The sequence below is a fragment of the Lepidochelys kempii genome, chromosome 10, assembly GCF_965140265.1.
Source record: "Lepidochelys kempii isolate rLepKem1 chromosome 10, rLepKem1.hap2, whole genome shotgun sequence".
Lineage (NCBI taxonomy): Eukaryota > Metazoa > Chordata > Testudines > Cheloniidae > Lepidochelys > Lepidochelys kempii.
The window spans coordinates 22288512-22308401 of NC_133265.1; the positions used below are offsets into that span (position 1 = coordinate 22288512).

At 38.9% G+C, this 19890-nt stretch overlaps 1 protein-coding gene and 1 long non-coding RNA gene across 19 annotated transcripts in view; one reads left to right on the forward strand and one right to left on the reverse strand.

Moving 5' to 3' along the window:
- Window positions 1-19890, forward strand: part of MRTFB (myocardin related transcription factor B) — a 203036-nt gene that overhangs the window by 166620 nt on the left and 16526 nt on the right. For 12 of the 16 annotated variants that reach the window (XM_073362397.1, XM_073362400.1, XM_073362384.1 and 9 more), the window contains 6 exons: window positions 2014-2167; window positions 7304-8320; window positions 9865-10014; window positions 11661-11810; window positions 12097-12234; window positions 13342-13402. In XM_073362397.1, the coding sequence (XP_073218498.1) occupies window positions 2014-2167; window positions 7304-8320; window positions 9865-10014; window positions 11661-11810; window positions 12097-12234; window positions 13342-13402 (1670 nt within the window). Of the gene's footprint in view, window positions 1-2013; window positions 2168-7303; window positions 8321-9864; window positions 10015-11660; window positions 11811-12096; window positions 12235-13085; window positions 13433-19890 lie in introns of those variants that run through there. The other 4 variants (XR_012161142.1, XM_073362399.1, XM_073362393.1 and 1 more) reach the window with 4 other exon arrangements.
- The window catches only part of LOC140918318 (uncharacterized), a 95468-nt gene that overhangs the window by 39350 nt on the left and 36228 nt on the right, over window positions 1-19890 (reverse strand). For 2 of the 3 annotated variants that reach the window (XR_012161145.1, XR_012161144.1), the window contains 2 exons: window positions 9120-11477; window positions 2079-2161 (listed from right to left, as the gene is read on the reverse strand). This is a non-coding gene — a long non-coding RNA (uncharacterized lncRNA). Of the gene's footprint in view, window positions 1-2078; window positions 2162-9119; window positions 14805-19890 lie in introns of those variants that run through there. The other variant, XR_012161143.1, reaches the window with a different exon arrangement.

Here is a 19890-nt window from a genome sequence, read left to right on the forward strand (position 1 = left end):
TTAAGTAAGTTCCTATTCGAGATATCTGCAGTGTTGCGACCTGGTCCTCGGTGCACACATTCTCAGCACACTATGCCATTACTCAACAAACCAGAGACGGTGCCTACTTTGGCCATGCAGTGTTGCAGTCAGCTTGCCCTTAAGCTTCAAGCCTACCTCCTGTGCAACTGCTTGTGAATCACCTACATTGGAATGGACATGTACTCGAAGAAGAAAAAACAGTTACTAACCTTTTGTAACTGTTATTCTTCTAGATGTATTGCACATATCCATTCCAAGACCCACCTGCTGTCCCCTTTCTTGGAGTGGTCCGTGAGAAGAAACTGAAAGGGTGCAAGCTCAGCAGGGCCCCTTATTCCTGCACTATGAGCATGCTACAACTGGAGGTGTTAGAGCGACTCTATGGGTACCACTAAGGGAAAAAATTTAGGTGACTGTGCTCAGGGCATGCCTGCACCTACGTTGAAATGGATATGTGCAACCGTTTTTTCTTCTTCGAGTGCTCACACATGTCCAATGTAACTGTTTTTTCTTACTGAGTAAGAATTATTCTACATAACAGACGGAAACATTAAAAAAAAAATCTTGCTAACCCCACTTTAAAAGACCCTTGAGATATTAAGAGGTATACATTGTTGCTTAGAAATGCTAATAAGGGCATAATTACACAAACCAGGAAAGAAAAGTGCAGCTGTTCAGAAAGATGAGGTGGAAGTATGGAATTTCAGTGGCTGCTAAACATATTAGTTTTTTTCACACACAGATCCACTCTCGATCTGATCTTTTTTCAGAATAACAAAATTAAAGATTAACCTAGCATAATCTTTTGGATATTTATTATAAAATATGTGCTCTGCCTTGTCAGCAAGGTACAATTTACATTTGAACAGTAAGTCCAAATGTCTCTAACAAAATGTGCATTTTCCTGGTACAATATTGTTTATCCGGGAAAGTTGTAATCACAAATACAAAGTCAGTAAGAGGCAGGCCCACTTGCTCTGTGGCCATATGATGCAGTTTTATTATAGAAATTTAGGAATCCATGCTTAACCAATAAATCCAACCAATTAATTAACATGAGTTTTGTTTTCAGAGAATGACTGGCCAGGTTTCTTGCAAAGCAAAACCAGTTTGGCAGATGAAAAAATTATGCCAAAACTTCCAGTGCTATATATCTAAAGTTAGACACCTAACCCCATATTTAAGCACATAAATAAAACCAGTTTTCCTCCAAAAGAACTGAATGTGCAGTCTCCAGTGAAGTTACAGGAAGATATGCATATTCAATTCCTCTGAAAATCAGGCCACTCTTACTTAGGTGTCTACATGTGGACTTAGATGCTTCATTTTAGGTATCTAATTTGAAAATGTTCGTTTTAGCTTTTATGATAGGAAAGAGATTGAAATGTTAGTGTGCAATTTGCAAACTCTTCTTCTTGGCTCCATTTGTTCACATATATCTTAAACAATTATCACACTCCAAAGGTTCTTTAATTAATTCTAAATATGTAAATCTGCATATGAAGACAGCTTTTAAAATAGAGTGACATACATTATTAACCTAGTTTACTGCACTAGTCAGCAGAAGTTTGGTTAATTTCAATATTTCTTCTTGTGTTTTTGATATCTGATTGTGGTGTTCTTGCATTAATAGAAAAAATAGTATGATATTTGAAACAAAGACAGCTTGGGTTGTATAAATCCTGTTCACTTTTTAGAGGCAAGATTTCCTTAATATTTTAGTAGTGTAATAAAAGTGATTAAACATGAACTTGTAAGACTAACTGTACACTACAAAAAATACCAATATATTTTCCACAGTAGACTTTTCCTCTGCAAGCAATTCAAGAATCATTTGAAATATGTAATGAGTCCAACTGTTCTAGTTTTGCATCTGAGGAAAAGTCAATTTTCTGCCATTAAGTGGATAAATTTTAAATTCAGTACTACTGCTTCTTAAAAGTAAATACCATAATAGCTAGCACTGATTTTTGTTTTGTTTTTTACTTGCAGACCCCTCAGTGACAAACAGAACAACAACGGGAATATACCACTGACTACTTTGAGCAGCAGCGCACCTACGTCGGTAGCCTGCACACCAAGACAGAACAGTAATATTCCCAGCAGGAAACCAGGACCGCTTCCTTCAAGCTTGGATGACCTGAAGGTAAAAATGAAGAGGGATTTGTCTATGTGCAAATATCAGCAAAGGTTATAACTTGCAAAATGTTACTGACAGGCATAAGCCTGGATTTTATTTTTCTATGTACTTTACATTTCCTCTGAGATCTTATAGAAATGTTTTTGTCAATTTCATTTACTACCAATCTAGATATTTTGCTTTTATTTAGTTTTTTTTCCCCCCCAGTTTCTAAGAAGCTCTTTTCTTGTCCAAAGCATTTTATAAATTTTATCTAATCCTTACAACAGTTCTCTACTTCAGATAAGAAAGGAACATAGAATATTTGCATACTTTATCTGTTCAATATATGAAGGCTTGCCCAGGAGAATGAAAGTATCTAGATGAAGCAGACTATATGCTAAATGTTGACCACAAACAGATTGACATTGAATTAATGGTTCCCTATGAAGAGTTATAATATTCTAATACAGAGGTTTAAGTCAGCACTATAAGTTTAAACAGATCCCCTAATGAGACATTCAGAGAAGTGACTGCTGTAATTTCTGCGTAGAAATAACACCATTAAAGATGGGCTAAATTTTATTGGGGCCTTAACTCACTTGTTTCTCCTGTTGTGTACACACTTCTGAGCACTGTCACCTGTGTGCACAAATAGAATTGGCTTGTCTGCTGCCTATGCAAGCAAGTGAAGTGTGCAGAATGTGTGCACAATAATTTTGTACACACAAAGTGGGGCACACCTCTCTATATTTATATATGTTTATATTTGGTCCATCTTACATAATTTAAAATTTCTATACAGAAACTACATTATTTACCAGTAGTAGTTTTATATCCTTTATAAACAACAAAACAAGAATTCCCTTTTGCTAATTGGTCCTATGAAGTAGAGCTGGTTGAATTATTTGTTGCTAATTATGCTACAAATATAGACTTTTTTTCCTGTCTGTTAATTGTTTATGAACCTTTCCTGCTGTTAGTGTATTCACCATTTATGATGTATGACTGGTCAGCTATGTCACATAGTATTGTTTTGTTTCCTGACTGGATTATGGAAACTAAGCAGGAGAATAATGAATAGCAATATTGAACAACACATTGATTCCTTATAAATTTTCAGTTAAGCATTCATGCTAAAATTCATGAAAATGTCTTCACTTTTTGTGAATCCTGAAAAGGAAGTTGTGTGAATAATACGAACCCACAGACTGGGATCATGAAATAAACCTGCCAGGTTTATTCACAAAAATATTCACACGTCACTTTTGTCATATTCTACCAGCTCCAGCATAAAAGGTCCTTTCTTCATTAAGAAGCTGTTCTGCGGAATTAAAGATGTCAGTCCGCTTTTGAAAATGGATATGAAGAACATCAAGTTTGTGGTGTTCAGATTCAAATATTTTCATTAGCTATGACACAAATGCTCCCAGTTTTGTGTGAAGGAATAGCAAGACATCTAGTGGTCAGCTTGTTTATTCTCTGCCTTGTGTTCCTTAACCCAGTGAATCCTGGTTTCTTATCCAAACACAGAAGGAAGATTCTGAAGATTAGATTGTTGGGACAGCAATCTACTGGTTTCAAAGCTGTCTTTCTCATATAAAACAAGCAAAACATGTAGCCAGTTTAGCCTGAAAGTTGGAAATGCTAATCATCTAGATCAGCTGTCGACAATGGGAACCTTTAACAAATTCTAGAGTAGGCATGTGGGATATTCTTATTGTGAAAGCCACTAGTAAAATATTACTAATGGCAAAATATAGTTCTTATTTGAGTGCACATATAGATTCCATTCTTGTTGATACATGCGTCCCAGGCATGCAAGATTGGATTCTGTTGGTCAGCAGTGTCCTTTGGGGACATTTCTGCACTTGAAGTGCCATAACAGCCCACACCTGAGGGCATGAAGAGCAGGCCCAGCAGTTCCTCAGTTCCTTCTTACTGCCCATGGCAGTGAGACAACACTCTTGCAGTATCTGCTTTTCTGTGCACTGTGTGATTTATTTAACCTACTATATAATACAATAGGTCATATAGTAAGTATAGTTTTTTACCTCTCCCAGAGATTCCAAACATGTTGTCCACACGTCTCAGACTTCTAGGACACATGGCCTCATGCACTCATGTCACACAGCATGCCAGACTTCACCTAAGCTCCTATGCAAAGGTGATTGACATCAATATATCTACCAGCAGGCACCACATGGACGTGAAAAGCATGGTCCCTCAAGAAGTCCTCTTCTTGTGAAATTGTGGAAAGACATTTTTCAAGTGTGCAACTGAGTGCCCTTAGCAGCACCTCTACTTACCAAGGCTCTGGTGACTAATCATTGTTCAGGGATTGGGCTAAGGCTCATCTAGACGGCCTTTAAATTCAGGGACTATAGTCCCTCCACAGAGACTCATCTTCATAGATATCCTAGAGCTCAGAGCAATCCACCTGGCATGCAAGTAAAATGGTGCAATGCTGACAGACAGCACCACAGCTATGCACTATGTCAACAAGCAAGGGGAAGCAAGATCATCCCCACTCTTGTCAGGAGTCCATGTAACTATGGAATTTGATACATTCTGAATCAAATCACCCAGTGGCTCTGAGTATTCCCAGTCTTCAGAATATCTTGGTAAATCAACTGAGAGACAGTTCTGTCAGCCATGAGTGGTCAGTCAGAGAACACCTTTCATAAGTGGGATTCCCAGAAATAGAAATCTGTTTGCCATGGACCAGATTGAGTGTCAGCAGACATTCTGTTCCAGAAAGGGGTGCAAGCCCAGACTCCTGGACAGATGTCCCCTTCTCTTGGACACCAGGATCCCCACAATACCGAGGTTTCTGAGGAAACAGAGAGGATGCAGGGTGCATGATAGCCCAAGCATGGGCAAAACAGCTCTAATACTCAGATCTCCATCAGCCTTTCAACATAGCCACCAATTGCCTTACCTTCTTTGCCCAACATTGTCTCTCAGAACAACAGTCAGATACTGTACCCGGATCTAGCACTGTTACACCTGACAGCCTGAATATTGTCTAGATGACATCCACCAAAAGAAGCTGTTCAGTTGAGGTTCAGAACATTCTGCTTCACAGCAGGGAAATCTTCAACCAGACTTAAAATACGAAGCCAAATGGAACCAGGTTTTGTTTGGCATCCCAGCACCAGTTGTCTCCTTTAGCATTACCAATTTCAGCAATGCTGGACTATTTGCTGGCTTTGAAACAGTCTGGATTGTCCATTGGTTGTATAAGTGTCCATAGAGCAGCAATATCTGCTCATCACCCCACAAGCCAAGACCAAACTTTTGCCCCACCCTATAGTGGCTAGATTCTTAAAATACCTCATTGCATGTTTTTCCCACAGTTCAGGACTTTCCTTTGTCCTCTATATAGTATTAGGGTTGATGAGTCCGATTCCTGTCCTAGCTGTCAACGTATACTGCCTTGCCTTTCTGGCGTGAAGAGTAAAGCAGGTTCAGGCTCTCATGACAGATCCTCTATACAGAATATTTCATAAAAATAGGGACACTCTTAGATGTCACCCCAAGTTTCTACCTAAAGTTCTCTTAGATTCCACATAAACCAATCTATTCACCTCCTGGTTTTCTTTCTTAAATCTCACTCGACCCTAGGAAAGCTAGGTTTCATACACTTGATGCAGCAAGGACACTATCTTTTTACTGAGAACAAAATAATTCAGGAACATGCCCAAACTATTTATGGCCTTTGCTGATTGAATTAAGGGGCAAACTGTATCCTCACAGAAGTTATCCAAATCAGTCTCCAGCTGTATAAGGCCATGTTATGAACTAGCCAGAGTAGATCCACCAAGCCACATTAAAGCACATTGCATTAGGGCTCAGGTAGCATCCACTGCCTGTTCGAGGAATATTCCTGTATCTGAAATATGTTGAGTAGCTACACAGGGCTCACTGTACACATTTACAAGGTGCTATTCTTTAACACAGGCTTCCAGAAATTGGATGGCAGTTTTTTGAGGGTTCTCCTGCAGTATTTTTAAGTAGGACTCCTAGTACCCACCTCCACACAACCAGACAACTGCTTGTTAGTCACCAAGAGAGGAATCTATGTGCACAGTCACACTCAGAAAGAATGGTTACTTATCTTACAGTAACTGCAGTTCTTCGGGTCGTGTTGTCCACACAGTTTCCACACTCCATTGTACTTTCGTGCAAATACAGAATTCTACTCCTATGGCATTGGTGAAGGAACTGAGGGACAGGTGGATCTACTTTGCCCTGTATATTCTTTGTTGGGGGCACTTAGGGTGCAGGTGTGGCCCTAATGAACACTGTTAGCCAAAATAATACGGTCTTTTGCACGAGGTACATGTGCACCAAGAGTGGAATCATGTGGACAACACATCTCAAAGAACCACAGCTACTATAGGGTAAGTAACCATTTATTTTTAAATCAAAATTCTGATTAAAAGAATTTCATAAAATACATACTGTAACTTACCCCTTCTGTCCATAGTTTAACCCCAGTGAGCATGTCAGTCAGTATACTTATTTGACTGGAAAATCCAGGCTCTCTCCTCCAGAAGTTAGATAGCTAAATTGGTTATGCTTTTCATTCTTGTAAAAGAAACCCAGGTGGCATATAGTAATATTTGGTCAATTTCTAACTAAAGGTGACTAATGCACTGAGTCATCCAATCCTCCTGATAAATTTCTGATACAATAGGTCCCATAACCTTGTCTCATGCTGGCATAAAGAAGTGACTCAACATGCCAAATTTTGTGTATTCAATGCTTTAATGTGCACATTTGTCAGATACTGTAGATTTGTTTCAGAAGTTTTCAGTTCAAAATGGAGAGATGATGTACTTTCATAGTTCCCAGATGAGTCTTGTTTGCATTAAAGAAATATGCAGTGTGCTTACAGTGCTATCTGAAATGTTTGTCTATTGTATAGCAATGTATTAGTATTAACATGATTTTTTGGCTTTCCACCAAAAGGAACTTGTTTATATAGATATGTTTTTTACATAAATGTTGCTATAAAGAATCTCTCTCTTGCACACAAAAGATGAGTGCATAATGAATAGTGAATACGCTGAATATGCTTTTAGCAAAATCCAATGCAGGTAAAACAACATGCTGGTTTGGTTTGGTTTTGAAAACTAAGTCTTATTTTATCCTCAGGTAGCTGAACTGAAGATGGAATTGAAATTAAGGGGATTGCCAGTGTCTGGAACGAAAACAGATCTTATTGAGCGTCTGAAACCCTACCAAGACCTTAATAATAATAGTGTCAATACTAATAAAGTGGTTGCAATAACCACTTCTACTGGTGTTATCAGTAACACAGGGGAGGTAACTGTGACATTCCCTGTTACAACATTAACTAAATCAGTAGGGAGCTTTCCTTCAGAAACATCGTCTGCTGGAACTGGCTTCAAATTAGCACATACTGAAAGCATTAGCTCCCCTTTGCCCATTTCACCATCTTCTTCAGAACAATCAAGTCTAAGCACAGATGACACAAACATGACAGATACTTTCACAGAAATGATGACCATGATGTCACCATCCCAGTTCTTAAGTACTTCACCTCTAAGAGTGACTGTGAATGAAGACAGTCTGAGTCATGCTAGTAGAAGCATCTCAAGCATGGAGCTTGATGCAGCAGAAAAGGACCGCAAGCTTCAAGAAAAAGAGAAGCAGATTGAAGAGCTCAAAAGGAAACTGGAACAAGAACAGAAACTTGTGGAAGTACTGAAAATGCAACTGAAGGTTGAAAAACAGGGTCAGCAGCAGCAATCCCAGACTCCTGTTAACTCCATAACTATGTTGGATCAGAAACAACTAAATGCTGCTATCAAAGATGAAAACACTCTCACTGATTGCTCTAGTCCAAGGCAACCAGTATCTGTAACCAGCCATTCTTTAGGACAGCCAGTGTCTACTGGTGGCCAGAACCTAGTTGCTAAAAAGGCTGTCATTATCAAGCAGGAGGTACCTTTGGCCAAAGCTGAACCACAGAATGTAATCTCTCAATTCTATGTGAGTTCACAGAGGCAGCCACAAACTGCAGTTGTTGCCCAGCCTCAAGCTTTACTAACTACCCATGGATCAACACAGTTGCTACTCCCACTGTCTATCCAAGGACCAAATTCAGCCACTTCAGTGCAGCTACCAGTGGGCAATATACAGCTACAGGTATGAAATGTTTTATCTAACTTTAATCATTTAAATTACCCATTATGATTGTAAGCCATGCTACTCATTTTTTATATAGAGTAGAAAAATGCTGTTTATATGCTTAATTATAAAAATATTGACTTATTTCACAATTGCATTAGACTTGAGTAGAAAGTATCAAGAGCCAATCTTTTCAGTTAGCTTCTTTTCCCTCACGCAGGCATTTCCTAGATGAGTCCTTTTTGTGCATTCTAGCAAAGATTTTTTTGAAAAATTTCCATGACAATTATTCTTCCAGGGATTAAGCCTACTAGCCCAAGAGACAAGTACCTGCAGTCCTCTATCCTTTTCCGCATGCACTCCCTCCTGCCCCCAGTAAATCAACTCTGACTTCCCACCACCACACAAGTCATCAGTTCTTCCCTCATAAATAAAATCAGTTCTGATGCCCACCCCTCAGATTAAATTAATTCTCACATCCACTTACGTTTTAATTAATTAGCTTTAGGCTCTCCCGAAATCAGTTAATTCTGGCCTCAAAAACCACATTCCCTCCACATGCTGGGATCTCCCCTGCCAGTGTAGCTTGGGAAGCCCTATCATCTCTTTGCTTGGAACCTCTGCTGCCTTCTTGAGTATGCAAATAGCTCTTCTCCACATGGGCCACTCTGCTCCTTGCTCCCCTAACCTTCAGGTAAAGCAGCAGATCCAACCCCTTTGCTCCTTTTTCTTTGCTTCAGCAACCCCACTCTCCACAATATAAATCAGTTAGGTGATTCTAGTGCAACTGATCTCCATGACATTCTGTACTACTGACCTGTGAGTCTCCTTTATCTCCTTTCATTCAGACTTTGTAGTAGTGACATCACTTAGTTTTAGTAGGCTACCAAGCTAAGAAGAAAAAAAACATGACTTAAAAGTATCACCTATCATACCAGCATGCAGTGATGGTACACTTTGTTTAGGAAACAGTCTGCCCAGATTGTGTTGGGGGAGAATTAGCTTTGGCATAGAAAAGTTGTTAATGTTTTGGGGATGTTGGGTTTTTTTTGTTTGGGGGCGGAGGGGGGATAAGGGATTTACATTACCATACATTTGAGGTTCAAGGAACAGGTGTATAGAAAGGGGGTTTCTCAGTTGTGTACAAATATTTGTACACTATATATTCATGTGCTCTTGCTGTTTCATTTGCAGTCTCTGTCAATAAGGATTTGATGGAATTTTCCCACACTGTACAGAAAGTATCCTATTCAGATTTTCTGATCTATACTGGATTAGAGCATATAACTCCAAATGCTGTCATTTGCAAAATGTGTATTGGGACTTTTCCCCCACGTCCAACTGCGTGTTTGCCCATCTACTTCTATTTTACTTTTACATACTCAAATGTTGGGCTGTAAAGCTTCAGTGGAATCTGAAAGTGAAACAGTATTCAAACAATGTGACTTCTTGACTGATTGTAAATTACCACAATTGAGGATTATTGATTATGCCATAACTATACTGTAAATAGCTAAAATATTAAATGCCATTGTGTAAATTTCATTTGTATTCTGGCTCAGTCACAAGCAGGAATTCAGGCTTCATCACAAGTATCTGCGCCTGTTTCATCTTCTGGTCCAGTTCAGACAGCAGCACAGATGCATGGTCCACCATCAAAACAAAATACTGTCACACAGTATGTGCTCAGTCAGGCCCAACAAATCAGAAAGGTTTGTGACTACTGATGAGATATAAATGTGAAATTATCATATACTGTAATTTGAGGCATTTCTGTTACCATTTGCTACATGGGTAACCTAAGTTCTCTGTTAGGAAATATTATCCTTTCTAAGGCAGACAACATGGTTTACTGCATACTATATAGCGGGCCAGAAAGAATGATTCTGTAGCCTGGTGGTTAGGGTGCCCATCTGGAAAACCAAGGTTCCAGGCCCTGCTCCAGTGAATATTTAAGTATTCTATAAAAAGTGAAACAGCTTCTACAGGGGAGATTGAGAGAGACCTACCCCAGAATACCCTCTACTCTGGTGGTTAGGGTACTCACCTTAGAGACGGGAAACCCTGTTTCAAATCAGTGTGTGAGGATTTGTACCAAAGTCTCCCACATACCCAGTGGGTGCTGTAACCACTGGGCTATAGAACATAGAAGGGATGTATTTCCTCTCTGTGTATGTGTGTGAGAGAGAAAGGTGCCTAACTCCAGGGCTGTGAATGCAGAGTGGAGGGAAGCATCTCCCTGCAGCCCACAATTAGGCACCCAACTCCCTTTAAGGGCCAGGACTTAGACCACACCCCTTTCTGACATTTTCTGTTGCCTAATTTAGGCAGCTTCCTGCTCAGTGTGCTGGCTTGTATGAATCCTGTTCTTTGGTACATAACTTGGGTCTGTGGATTCCACTACACCCCAGGATGCCTACATTTTAGGGATTGCACTGGTGAGTCTAAGTCACCTTTCTGGACCTAGTTGTTAACCTCTGTGTGCACCATATTTTCCCGATGTGAAAAAAAATGGGGCTGATGGGCTTTAAACTTTAATAAGGTAGATATCATGAAAGAAAACTACTATATTAGTACTAGCTGTTGTGTTTCTTTGTTATTAACCATGTATTGTATTGATGGGAAAAACATTCCCATTTTTCCATTTATTTCTTTAGATTGTGCTCAAATACTAGCTAACCTACTCAAATAAGGACTTTTTATCTTAAAGGGGTAGACGTTACTGTTACGTAATTTTGATAATCCAGGTTTACAAAAGGTAGCCCCTAATCTGGCACGTATTTCAGATATGCACTCGGAGTTTATATCATCTTTTTCTAAGAACTAGTTTGAATTTAAATCAGGCCAGAAATTAGTATAATTGTGCTTCATTGGTTGGCCACTAGGTGGAGATGTTACTTTAAATTGTTTTATGCCTCATGTGCCAGAAACCATGTTCCTCTCAGAACAACACAGATAGGTCATGTGCTTCCTGGAAAATCAGAGAGGAAAGCAGTTTAGATATTTTTTTTTTTTTTAAAGTATAATCATGAGCAAAAGCTTTTGGCAGACTCTTCAGGCAGACTGAAGCTGTATTATAAATTTCAGGTGAGTAAAGGCTCAACATTGCAGTGTGACAGTCTCTCTCCAAGAACAGCAGTGCTGACAGTTGCTCCAGACTCTTCTGCCTAATCCACTGAAAAATACAGACAATTATTGTAGTTATAGAAAAATCACTTTCCCAGGTAGAAGTTAAGCAAACAAATACATAAGAAAGAAAGCATAATTGCTTTTACTTTCCCTAATGATTTTAATGTCATTTAACCATGATTGCGAATATAAAAATGTTAGCTTTTGATAAAATATTAATCCTTTACAGGTTTTCCCACCTAATACATCAAATACAGTATTTCCCTATCAAAATCCACCCGTTAAAACACTACAACAGCCTTTTATCAATAAGGCATTAAACACTAGCCTTGATGCTGGGAAGAACCAGGTTCCCTCAGTGCAAAACGGACCCAATAAGGTAAGATTTGCTCACTTCTTCTCCACAAGGCTGTTGCTACATTTTTTATTAAGAAAATGTAAGCATGAGGAATTAGTGTTGGGTGTATATGAATATTTTACATACAGAATACATACATCTAATCTAGCTGTAAAACAGTTAAAAGTAATCACACACTATCAGCTAAATAGTTATCTGACTGGAGAACCAGGGTAAATCTAATATTTATATAGCTGATCCCCTTAAGAATAGTTTACTTTACCAATATGGTTCACTTGTTTGTTCATTATGTTGTTGTTTCACATAGCCTGACTCACCATCGGAGTCCCAACCATATATCATACAACACACTCTATTCAGCAATCCAGGAACCAAGACAAAAGACCCTCCACGTTATGAAGAGGCCATAAAACAGACCCGCAACATGCAGGCATGTCAGCGAGAGGTAGGTTAAATAAGAGAAAATAACTATCAGATAATTTTTTCCCTTTTTACATAGAATTATTAAAATCAGTGTCAGTGTGTTGGTCCGAGTGCCAGGATTTCCCTGCATGCACTCCATTGCTCAGACCTACCCTATTGGCCTTTGGATATATATATAGTGATTTTCACTCCAAGAGCTCTGGTTTTTCATGATTCTGTTAACTGAATTTATCCTTTAGATAAAATTATTTCAGATGTACAAAATATTGGTTGTTTGTCTGTATATTTAGCTGTATGGAAATAATTAATATTGTGACATTATCAAATATGACACCTTGTTACCAATCTAGCAATAATTACCCTTCAAATGACATTGCATGTTTTCAGCTCTTTAAAGAGGTTGTCTGACCCATAATACCTTGAAAATGGACAAGCTGTATTTGATAAGTGTACGATTAATTATTTTTTCATTGTTTGTATTTGTGTAAAATTGTTCAACAACATTTAAAAAGGTACGTTAGCAGGACCACTCAAAAAGACCCTCTCATTTTAATGAGTGTTGTCAGTACTATTATGAGGAATATTGGATTGTGGGCCTTAAAGTATCACTATGACATCATTCATATTGGCAATGAGGAGACTTCAAGACAGTTGCAAGGCAAGATGCTCATTTGCTTTATTTGTATTTCGTTGTAATAATTTCTTTAGAATGCTATTTAATATATTTTATATATATATATAAAACCCCAGTAGCCCACCCACTAGTCTTGGCTAGTGGCTTATGTGGTAGAAGAAGCCACTATTTAAAAAGCTATTAAATACATCAACATTACTTACATTATTTAAAAAAACATATTTCTCCTTGCCTTTCAGCAGCTTCCTGATTTGCTTCATGCTAATCCCCTCAGTGACAACACTATAAAACAGATGACAACCACCTCTAATATCATTCAAAGTATTATTTAAAAGCATGGCATTACTCCAGCTTTTACTGGTGAGGCTAAAGTCATTTAAAAAAAAATCTAGAGCCATAATCCAAGCTAATGTTAATAGTGTTATTGAGGGAAGATGGCATCAATCACATCTTATATTAGAGTCTGCATGACAAGAAATTCTCTCTCCGTTACAGATTTCAAATGCACACAGTCAACAGATGGATGATCTCTTCGATATCCTCATTAAGAGTGGAGGTAAGTCAGATTAACACTATGTGTAATGTATAGACAAAACTATTTTAAAAACTGACAGAAATTAGAACAAGAAGTTAAGATGCGACGGGAAGAAAGGAGTAAGGAAGAAAATGGGACCACTACAGCAGAGGGGTCTCATCTGCTGGAGTAAGTGGATATTTAGGTACCAAACATGGCATTTATTATTCCTGTTCAATTCTCTAAGAACACTGTACCTAAATGCAAAGTATTTGAAAGGCCAAAGTTCCATTAGCACTGAGGAAAATAATCATTCACCCTATACCACAAGCTGACTGCTGCTGTAGAAGGCTGTCAGTTGTGATATATTAGCTTTAGACAGTGACAAAAATATCTTAGTAGACAGTATACATGTAGTTCTACATTTTAACTAGACAGCTATTTATCAAGGTTTCAGCTCTCATTTTGATGCAAGTGAAACATTCATTTCAGGGGTATTTGGGAAGTAAATTACTTATCGTTCTGATCCAGTTCAGAGGAAAGAGGTGTAATTAAAATCTGCTTTCTGTAGATTTATATGAATTAAATTTTGAAAAAAAGTGATTTGTATTTAAAACAAAAGGACAATGCTATATCCAGAGTCTTACAAACACGTACTTTTGTAAATTTAATATATTCCTCATCTGCCATTCTAGAAAACGTTTCTTCCCCATTTGTCTAGAACATTGTTTCTCAATGACTGTTCCATGGACTGGTGCTGGTCCCTGGTATCGAAAAGGTTGTGAAACACTGCTCTAGAATACTGGCCATTCTGCTCATGCTTCCTGTCTTTTTCTGGGCTCTTTCACATACCTCTCCCTCCCTCCCGACTCCATGAATGTTAGCAAGCCTGGAGAACCACTTCAATCACTCTCTTTGGGTAAGTTATTTAAGTGGTAAAAGTCCTCAGTAGCTTCCCCTTTCTAACAGGGTACAAGAATAATTTCCAGGGTCAGTCTTCTTGATGTGGTTCTAGTTCTGCCGCTACAGATCCTGTGTATTACTGACTATCATTATCACATCAAGCCAATTATGGATGCAGTTTTTGTATCTGCCACCTGAGAAAAACCTGCACTCTAATTCTCACAATTCATTATGTCTGCTAACAGTAGTATAGTATTGTTTGGTAGGATAGAAGAAAAAGACACATGAAAGGAAAACTTCATATTAGAATCTGGAAAAGACAACATATATAGAATAAAGCATGTTTCCATTGTAATGTACAAAATTAACACGTTAAAACCTAACCCTCAAAGAAACTATTGGGGGAAATAGGCATAAAATGTGCACACACACACACTAGTTAATGGCTAACTTCCTGTAAATTAAGGAAGTTAAATTAAATAAAGTAAATTAAAACGTGACGTAATTTAAATATTAATTAATTTAATTAATTAATATTTCAGTCAGCATTTAAACTAAGGTTAAAGATCAGAAAGCAACTCTGAACAAAAGAATTTTGCAAACTATCATTGGCATAAAACTATACATAAAATTCATTGTAAGCTGAGAAATGATTAATATACTCAGAGGAAAATGTTCTGATAGCAAGTAATCAAATTAGTGTAATATTTAGTGTTGCTTCCATAAGGTTATTGATGAGTGCCAAGATAAAAACCTGATTGTTCGGCAGTAGCTGGAATTTCAACCACATCCTAAAAATCTATAGTATTTCTGTTAGTCAAAATTAACTGAAGAGTTATAAGAATAAACTTGAATTACACAATGCAGAGATTGTATAATCTGAAAGCAAAACAGCTGCCTGTACAGACTAACCACAATATAAGACCTTTGTCATGATCAAGACTATTACACAAAAATTCAAACATCTTAATACAGACCAATCAAGCTTTGTTTAATGTATACAAATGGTTCTAATGCTCCCAAAAACATCTTCATGCTAATGGTTCTATGCTTCTCACTTCAAAATAATGATGTAAAGTTACAGGAAATGGTAAAGAACACATTATTATGCTTACTCAGGTATATACAAACATCTGTAGCAGAGGGTGAAGAAATTATGGTTTGATCAGTCAGAGTTATTTGCCAATTCCTGTAAGTTTTGCAAAAAAGTTAAACAAAAATACCATGGCAGATATTTTCCATCATCTTATTAAAAAGGAAAGACCCCCCTTCCTGGGTTATTGCCCTAACCTACATGAGCTCTGCACTAAAAACCTCTGCCATCATAATGTGTTTTTAACACTTTTTATACCAACAGAAGCCCTCTTGCAGATGCAGTTATACTGGCCAAAAAGTGCTTTTGCTGACATAGAAAAGGCCCTACTTGAACTGCGGCTGAGTTGCAGACAAGCAATAACAGACCTTATTATTATGGGCACACGGCAGGGCATCCACTGTCAAAATTGCAGTGGAAGCCTAATATTGTGGAATCTGCAGTATTGCAAATTAAGCTGGGCCTTAGATATAGCTTATATTGTTTGGGAAACTAGTGTGAACTATACCAGCAAAAGCACATTTTTGCCATGAGAAACTGTCTCTCAAATTGGTTAGTCTCTAAGGTGCCACTAGTACTCCTTTTCTTTTTGCAAATACAGACTAACACGGCTGCTACTCTGAAACCTGTCTCTCTACTAGGCACATTTACTAGAACAGCTATATACCAGCAAACCTTTTTTAGTGAAGACTAGACTCGAGAAAACTGTGTGGATTGGTAGACAAAAAAAGCTTTTCATTGTCTTCGCTTAAAGTTTTATGTGCAAAAATTGTTTGTGAACTCTGTTCAGTTAGTAAATGTACAACAGAGGTGTGATCTTGCAACTAGTTCCATTAACTTTACTGGGGCTATTTCATTAAAAGCAGCAGGATTGAAGTTTAGAAAGAGCTAATAAACAAGGCATAAGAAAAAAAGTAGGCATACTTAGCCTGTCAAAAATTAGAGGGAACATTGCTTACAAGTTGAGTATGCAAAAAAATTTCTTCTGTGCAAATTTTTGCAGCAGAGTTCAAATTTGTGCACCATGAGGCAAATTTGCCCAAGTGAGTAAAATGCTTATACATTTAAAAATTTGCAATTTATGTCTATTTATATGGGTTTTCAGATAGAGACATCATAAGTAAAAAAAAAAAAAAAAAAGTTTGTTTTAAATTTTAAAATTTTCCTTTAAAAAAAATCAATAAATGATTATCAGCTAAGAATAAGGTATGTAATTACAAATGCATTTTAATTTCCTTATTGGTGGAAATGTCAGGCTGCTAAACTAACCTTACTGTTTTTCCCCACAATCTTTTTCATTTGCCCATTTAATATAAACTCTGTCCACATCTGTCAGTCCTCCATCCAGCTGGTAACTCTTAATACACATCAGCATGTTCAAATGATCTACTTGTAAACAATTCCGTAGTTTGTTTTTTAGAGTGTTCATTAAGCTAACACCACACTCAGAGTCTGCACCTGATGCTAGGAAGGTTCCTCCAATATCCATCAACTTTGCAAGATCCTGAAATGTTCGTTCTGGTGAGCAAATGTCACCATATTCGGGAAACTTAAAACCAAGTGGCTTTTGATTCTTTTGGCTACTGCAAACTTGAAGTCGTACTGACTGACTATAACAATCTCTTCAGCAAGTCTTTGTATTTTGAACAAAGGGATTTGACCTGATGACTTCCAAAATTGAAGTCACACTTAACTATTGCTGCACAATCAAAAGCGGACTTCATCCTCTGGAAACCTGTCTGCCAAATGTGCACACAAGATATTTATGGAAGTTATTATGGAACTGGTATCAATTTCATTATTTTCTTGAGAGCTCATATCTAAGAGAGCCTTAACTTTGTCACTCCATAAGACTCTCCAAGGTACTGTCTTCTGATCTTGTTCAGTTTACCTCGGGCAAAAGGAAATGCTTCAAGAGGTGTAAGGCCCTGTTTCTGGAGCAGCGTGGATAGTGAAGCCAGCTCCGACAGAACATCATTCAAAACTTCTAACGTTATTCAGTATTCCATGGTATTCAGCTTTTTGTGGCAGTATTTAGAAACCGGATCCGGATCTTTATCCTGCTTAAAATATTCCAGAAGAGGATTAGAGTTTGAGTAAGTGCTCGAAGTGCAAAGTGCCTACATAACCAGTGCACTTCATTGAGTGGCCTGAAAGCCACTGACTTGCATTCAGAAGCATCCACTATTTCCTGAAATTTGCATTTTCTCCTGGATGACCAACAGAACACCGTGTGGACAGTTCTCATTAAGGTTTTGATGTCTCTTATCAGCTTGACCTCTTTCCATTCATCAGAAATCCCCAAGTCTTCCCGGTGTGCAATGCAATGTTGCTGAACTAAGTGTGGAATATCACGTTTCAGCTGAGCAGCCATGCCATTGAGTTTGCCCAACATCACGGAGGCACCATCAGATGTGAACATCACCATTTTCATTAGATCAAGTTGGTGGTTTTTTAAAACTCTTTGATTACAGACACTATTGAAACAGCATCATATTCTTGCAATCATAATAGTCCACCAAACGAAGGTTTATAGTCTTCAGAATTTATGGATCTATATCTAAAGTAGAGTATCAAGTATGTTAATGGATATATCAGTGCTTTCATCAACAGCTAGAGTATGAAATATTGCCAATGCTATTTCATGCATGAGGTCATTTTGGACAATGCAGTTGATAATTTCAATAAATTCAAAAGTATAATTTTTACTTCTCCAGCTCACTGGTACTTTTCCATATGGTCATTAATATCCTGAACAGAAAGCTTTGAGCTGTTCATTTTAATAGCCAACACCGCATTGTCAATAAATACCTTGATTTCTTCTGGGTTTGAGCGCTTGCATTCAAGATTAATTTGCCTCCTCTGCTTTTCAGCTGGACTTTCAAGAATCATGCTAAGCAATCTGCTCTGTAAGGAAGGGTTTTTGTTTCTAAGTCTTGTTACACCATCTATATGAGACTTATTTGACAGATGATGCTTTCAGAAATCCAACTTCCATACATAGTTCCACATTCTTCCTGTTGAAAATTCTCCCAGAGCTCTGGCATCTCAACAATATACACAAACCACTCGGTTGTCCTCATCATATGTGAATATTTCACAAAGTTTAACAGGCATTACACTATGTGACTTTGGTGTAACCATCTCTATAGTCTCATCCAGCCATCCAGATTTAAATGAAGTTGCTGTTCTTTTATGCTTTAGACCGCTAGACAGTGACATTTTGGGATTGACTGATTTATTTAAAATTAATACTTTTATTATATGGCTACTATTTCAGTGTGCTTAACAAAAGGGCAAATGGGAGATCATTCAGATCAGGAAACTGGAAGTTTGTGCATAGCTCCGATCACATCCATGTATCTGTGGCAAAAAAACAGTAAAACATCACAAGTAAATGTATGAAGTCCAATGCCTTTGAAAGATTTCAATCACGAAAACACTTACCTTTGTTCATTTCTGGGAAATCTTTGCAGTTCCTTAGCAACTACAGCTAGGCATTTTGACTTATTCGCATGTACTTGAGTTTGTACACAGACTACAAGGAGATGTGTGGATCCCCCCGTCCCGCTGTGATCAATGTTGCATGTTCAAAATGCTGGTGGGGAGGGGTATGATTCATTGCCCTCCTTTCCCGCCCCCCTTGCCAGCTAGTAGAATCTGGCTGTGTTGATAGATGGCGAGCAAATAATATCAAAAGTCACCCATAAATAGGGTGACCAGATTGCAAGAGTGAAATATCAGGACACATTGGGCGAGTGGGGGAAGAGACCCACACAGCTTCCCTGGCCTACACCCCCTGAACCCACTATGCCCAGAGCCCCCCCCCCACAACCTCCCACATTTGACACAAATGCACAGTGCTGTGCACACCACCACCCCTGCCCACAGCCCCAGCACCCCACACAGAACCCCCCCACTTGCTAATTTCCCAATACAGACAGATTTCTCCTTCCTCCCAGTGCCTTTCCCCACAGCCCCACCACAACAATGCCCCACACAGACCCCCACCCACTGCCCTGACACACACATCTCCCCCCCCGCTAGCGCCCCAAAACACACAAACCTCCCGCACTGCCCAGCGTCCTCTTTACCCTTGCAGGCCCCACACACCTCCCAGACGCTCACTCCACCACACCCTGCCCCCTTCCCTGGCCGCACTCACCAGCCCTCCTGGGAGGTTTCTGGCTCCTAGGGTCAGAGTGGCGAGGGGGTGTCTCCACTCTCCATGTGCTGTGCCCGCCACAACTGTGAGCTCTGTGGCTCCCACTGGCCGGGAAAAGCACTAATGGGAGCTGCCGGAGCAGGGCTTGCAGGCACCGGCAGCACATAGAGACCCAAAGAGCCAGCAGGTCCCTCTGGCTCTTAGGGTCGGATCAGGTTAGGTCAAGGGGAGAGGCACCTGCAGCAGGAAGCGCCGCCACGCCAGCCCCAGGACTTTGGCGGTGATGGTGAGCGGGCGTCCCAACCGATGTGCGGTCAGGACACAAGACAAATGTGTGCATGGTGTTTCCCCGTGTGCCCGGGGTTTAGA